The sequence below is a fragment of the Crinia signifera genome, chromosome 4 (assembly GCF_055691185.1).
Source record: "Crinia signifera chromosome 4, ASM5569118v1, whole genome shotgun sequence".
Classification (NCBI taxonomy): domain Eukaryota; kingdom Metazoa; phylum Chordata; class Amphibia; order Anura; family Myobatrachidae; genus Crinia; species Crinia signifera.
The window spans coordinates 192,391,363-192,397,388 of NC_139220.1; the positions used below are offsets into that span (position 1 = coordinate 192,391,363).

Below are 6,026 nucleotides of genomic sequence, written 5' to 3' on the forward strand. Positions count from 1 at the left end.
AAACACACACAAAAAAAAAAAAAAAAAAAAAACTTGCACACTGTGCCATAATTACACCTATTACATAATGTATACAGTAATCAATTTCACGATTCTTTTTTTCTACACTATAAAAACAGTACCATGCCAATGTGTTTTTTTTTTTGTTGTATTAACATATACTTTTGTTAAGAACCTACATTTAATGTCCATTTAACCTAGCAATTTTAATTCTGTATGAAAAATTTAAGTTTCTCTGTAATGCGAAATGTAAGGCATATTAAATAATTTTTCTTTGGATTTGGGAGGAAACGTTATCTTAGGGGTCCCAATGTTATGCAGATTTCTTAATAAACACAATAATACATCTAATAAATTGGATAAAGAAACTGCAATTCATAAATTGAGAAAAAAATAATAATCTGTCAGACAGTCGAGATATTCATCAGGAATAATTGTTTTGACATCCTCTCTTAACAAACAAAAAAAAAAGGTTTGCCGAAATCAGAGATAAGCGGTGGACAGTTCCGTATATTGCTCAGTGTCCCGTTTTCATTAGCGACCAGAGATGGTCGCTGATGAAAAAGACACACTGCTGGGAGAAGAGGCAGGGGAAGTCGCTGGTCGGAGGAGCAAGCTCCTACAACCAGTGACCATTAGGGGCTGAAAACGGGAGCGCACACCCAGCAATTTATCGCCAGTGCACACTCCAGTTGCTGACAATATGGTCGCTCAGCTTTAGTGTAGCTTTGTTCTACATGGAATATCAAATGCAAATTTATCTTTTACAGTTATTTTGTACAGAGTACTGTGTATGCTGCGAATTTAAAGTTTTAAAATCAGGTCACTCACCAGAGATAGAAGTTTTAAGAATGGGAGGAAGAAGAAGAAGAAAAAAAAAAAAAAAAAAAAGCTAATTTCAAAGTGATAACAAGTTAAATAACTCTTAACACCAACACGTTATTACTTCCCACTTAACAACAATCCAAAAAAATCCTTTTTTTTATTATTAATCTGACAAATAACTGGATTTAAAAATCAGTGAAAGAAAGTGAGGTAATTTTTAAACTTGCTGAAAATAATGTTTTTTTATCCCAGCTTTCAATGACTTCTGAGTTATTTGCACCAAAACATCTGCAACAGTGAAAAAAAAAAAAGGTCATACATACGCCATGACACAAAATAAATGGTCAAAACAACCAAGTCTGGACCACTCCACATCAATTAAACCTCTTTGTTTTCACCAAACACCTGTTCAAAAGCCCTTCCTTTTCAGAAAAATAGCATCACCTGAAAACCCTGAATAGACTGCCACAGTGAATGTGGGATGCTAGATCTATGCTAAATTATATTTTATTTTTAAATTAGTGTAAACAACAAAGCTGCCTAACAGAAAGAGTATACATTGTCCTTACCATTACTGTAACAAACTGTGACATCTCCAAGGGAACACTGAAGTATTATTTTGTTTAATAAACAGTAGCACCAGTACAGGGTGAATGCCGGGGCACAGGGCAATGACAGGTAACAGTTACCCCATCACAGTGGCTGAACTTGTGGGTAGGGAGCCCCCAGTGGGTGATAGGGAGAGGCAGGGGAAACAAGTGGGTGACAGTAGCAGGAGTGGCCCCCCTAGTCCTCCAGGGCCCCTATGCACCAATGGTAGTTCCACCTCTGCCGACATAAATCACTATTGTGTGTGCTGTGTAGAGTAACATTTTTAACCCGGTACCGGTCTCAGCTGAACACACAACAGGGCTCAATCATCAATTACAAAGCAGCGAGGTGAATACCCACAAAAAAAATATACAATACAGCATGACCACTGCACATGCAACTGTGAGTCCAAGCGCTGCAACATACAAGAAAGGCAAGCTTTGGTAACACGTGAGTTTCTAGCTGGTGGAGAACTACAAGTGACAGCATGGCATGAATTTAGATGTTCTTAAAAAAACAAATGGGGGAAGTTGAGCCATAAGTAACAGAGCAGCAACGGGGATCACCTTCTGCATCTGCCGGCGATACATCACCATCGGTGCACAAACAGCCGCCGCCGGGATCGCGCACACCGGTATTATCCTTACCGAAGGTGTCATGTGTGTATCGCCTGCGCCGGGAGTACTCCGCATCCGTGGACATGACTGCAGTGTTCTACCGCTACACTCGTGCCACCTCCGTCGCCCCCGCCAGTGACCATTCCCCGCACACACACATGAATACACCACCAGCCAGCTCAGGGTTTATAACGCAGATCACAGGCAGCCATGTGCGCATGCGCGGGGGTTATCACCAAGAGAAGCAGCACGCCTAGGGACGCCTATCGGTTTCCATCAATGCTCAGACGGAATGAGACATCGATGGAAGCGGTTCCTGTCATTGCAAACCATCGATGGATTAAACCATCGGGATCGCCGCTATACTACGAGAGCAATGAATCCCATCCCTGCTGGCTAATATCTGTATGAGCCGTGCCGAGCTGCTGACTGAAAGCTGAGCTCAACCTGTCAGCGAGACGTGCCAGCACATCCTGGCACATTGGGCCTGATTCACACTTGATCACTTAGCTGGGTGGTTTTGGAGCCTAGTGATTAGGTAAACCCCGCCCAGCTGACTACACTCCCTCCACAAATGTGTACCCCTGCGAATGCGATCGCAACATGCACACAAGCGGAAACATAATTTGCAATCCTTGACCAACGAATGGTTTTCTGCTTTGGACACAGCACTGAGTAAGCCAGTACTTAAGGTCCATACACACTGGGCGATTATGCCCCCTGAGGAAGACTAGAAAGTCAAAACGCGTTGGTGCCAATGTCTAAAACCCGCTCTTCTCACCCTCATTTTCCCCTCCTGATGTTCTGCCATGAACCTGGCAGTAGACCACCAAATATACGCCGTTGTTTGTAACCATGGGCCCGATTCAGACAATATCAGTATTGAATGAATTGTGCCCATGCACAGGGCGGGTTGCACTAACATTCTCCGCCACACATCGCCTTGCGTTAAGAGCTGTCCTTTGCGTTGTGGCTGATCCCCCCTCCCTCCCTGGACCCTTACCCGGCTGCTGCTGCTGGACCAGGGCTCCGCCTCCTCCTCCCTGCACCCGGAAGAGGTACAGGGAGGAGGAGGAGGTCACACATATGGCTGACATCACAGGATGGGCGGCAGACGTCCTGGGATATCAGCCACCCGCCCCCTGCAGGCAAGTGCCTGCCTGCATTTGCATGGGGATGTTCAGTGTTTTCCTGGGCGCACCCATGCAAATGCCCCTGCTGCCTCCAACCCGCCCCCCCTGCCCCCCCCCCCCCCTCGTGTGAGTATCACGCCGACCATGCAAGACGGAGAAGGCACCCGCACAAAAGCCCTGCACATGCGCATATAACATGTGCATACGCACTGGGTAGCGAATCAACTAGAATCAGGGCTATAATCTTGAGCTGGACAGAATCCCAAGCCGGCTAAGGTGTTCTTGCCATCCTTACCTACAATCTAAGAGGAGGAGCAATCTGAAGGGAGCCCAGCCATTTTTGAGACATGGGATTTGCATACCTCCCAACTGTCCGGCTTTACACAGGGGGGGCAGATGTAACATGTATAGAGAGAGTTAGATTTGTGTGATTTATTTTGTTTCTGTGCAGGGTAAATACTGGCTGCTTTATTTTTACACTGCAATTTAGATTTTAGTTTCAACACACCCCACCCAAATGTAACTCTCTCTGCACATGTTGTGCACATGGTTTTGCCTATTTTGAGAACAAATTTATACTGCGATCAGATCTGAATCAGGGTCCAAATTTGTCTCTCTTGTCTACCGCCCTTTTTCACTGCAAAGTGGGGAGAGGAGACATTTGTATCATTACAGGTCTAAATATTTGCCTTGGATAATTATACTGTGGACCCATTAATGATTGGGACTGACCTATTGTATTTAAGGTCATTATTCTGTTTTATGGATCACCTTAAATGTGTGATAAGGAGTATTTTGTAAAAGTGTTGCGCTGTGTGTTATACAAATCTTACAGTGCACATCTAATTTCCTTTTGTGGTGACAAAACTCTAATTTTGTATGATTATATTTGCACAACCCTATTTTGCGCTCAGATTCAGTATTAAATTTATCTATATGGTAATCTCAATGCAGTCACATTAAAATTTTAGACATGTTTTGAACAATGATTTCCTGCTTGACATTAACTCATGACACAAAATACCTCATTAGCACACATTTTATCAATAATTAACTAATGTACAATTTTCAGATAAACAAATAATATGCACATTTCTACAGTTGGAGCCTATGAATTAGTATGTTGCTGACTGTTGAGTAATGATTTGGGATTGGGCAGATTTTATGGGAAGCGGTGATAGTGATGGGCAGAGATGAGAATTTATCGTAAGACATACCAGACAACTGTCAATGTTGCATACAAGCATTCCCAATTTGCAGCCTTACAAGGGGGGTTATTCTAATCCACTCTTTCTGACAAAATCCTTCTTAGACGGACAAAACCATGTGCACTGCAGGGGGGCAGATGTAACATGTGCAGAGAGAATTAGATTTGGGTGAGTTATTTTGTTTCTGTGCAGGGTAAATACTGACTGCTTTATTTTTACACTGCAATATAGATCTCACTTTAAAGTAAAACCCCACCCAAATCTAATTCTCTCTGCACAAGTAACATCTGCCCCACCCGCAGTGCACATGGTTTTGTCCATCTAAGAAGGATTTTGTCAGAAAGAGTGGATTAGAATAAGGCCCAAGGTGAGGTGCATATGGTGTAGTGGACTAGATGTAAAGGTTCTAAAAAATAAATTGTGTAAACTAGACAGCAGTGTACTATTCATGGAAATACAGATACTCAGTAGCTGGTTTTCTACATGCCAGCAAGAAATCTGGCCATATGAGTGCAGTAATGAGGGCAGGTCAGCCATTTTGCCTTTCTCTGGACAGGTATAAATCCCCAGCGCACAGTAGCATCAGTGGCATTTCTTCAGTTGAAGCACTAGTTGCTTATTCTAAAGTCTCGCCTGGGAAGATCGCGCTAGTCTGTTTTAAAAACTATTCTTGGATTATGACTACTAATCACAGTGCAATTATTGTAATATTGTGTAGATAACGGTTTTAAAGCAGCAATCATTTACACTGCAAAACCAGTTTGATTTTGCAGTGTAAATGATCGCCACTTTAAAATAAACCCATAAGATTTCTTACCAAATCTCTCACTTTATGATTCTCTCAACCTATTACATTTTGCCCAACGTCTTTATGTGTGACAATCCAGACATCCAATATAAGGATCCCATTCTTTTCGCATTCATTTAGTATCACCTAAATGCATGAAGTTTTCACGAAAAAGCCCTCACAATCCCCAATCAGGCCACCCCCTGAGCTCCAGATGGCAGCCCTCAACATTTCTGCCAGCCACAGGAGATGTCATGGGGACGCCCCTACGGTGCAGGGGGAAGAGAGGACCCACAAAGACTCCAGGCTGCTAGGGAGGGAGGGTTCCAATGCCAGCAGCTGTGGGCATCTCCCACCTCCTGAGCAGCAGGCACTCTCTGCCAGGGCCGCCACTAGTAATTTTGGGGCCCGGGACTGACCTTCAGTCCGGGTCACCCTGCACCCGCAACCCCCCCCCCAGCACCCCGTACCACACACCCCTTTCCCTGGAACTGACCTTCATTTACGCCATTACTTACCTAGCTGTGGCATACCACGTCTCCTCAGGAGTGCACACTGCAGTGCACAGGGCAGCCTGCAGAGCGCCGAGCCCCTCTATGTCCTAGGCTCGGCACTCTGTAGGCTGTACTGTGTATCGTACATGCCTGGCTGGGGGGCCGCCGGGCCCAGGACAGCTGTACCCACAGCACCCCCCTGTTGGTGGCCCTGCTCTCTGCTCCACTGCTGCCAGGAAAGTAGCTTCTAGCAGTGGAGTCTGGAAAGGTTTGACAGCAGATGCGATAGCAGCACTGACCAGATGGCCCCCTACGACACTGACCCATTAATCTGGCTCTGGAATTCTGGCTTCCGCGCAGCTTTTTCTGTC

General features: G+C 44.7%; 1 protein-coding gene across 2 annotated transcripts in view; it reads right to left on the reverse strand.

The window, feature by feature from the left end:
- The window catches only part of LOC146074797 (uncharacterized), a 34,654-nt gene extending 32,400 nt beyond the window's left edge, over positions 1–2,254 (reverse strand). The window contains exon 1 of one of the 2 annotated variants that reach the window (XM_083183305.1): positions 1,983–2,254. In XM_083183305.1, the coding sequence (XP_083039431.1) occupies positions 1,983–2,118 (136 nt within the window). In that variant the 5' untranslated portion in view covers positions 2,119–2,254. The remainder of the gene's footprint in view (positions 1–1,982) is intronic. The other variant, XM_083183306.1, reaches the window with a different exon arrangement.
- Positions 2,255–6,026: the final 3,772 nt, after the last annotated feature.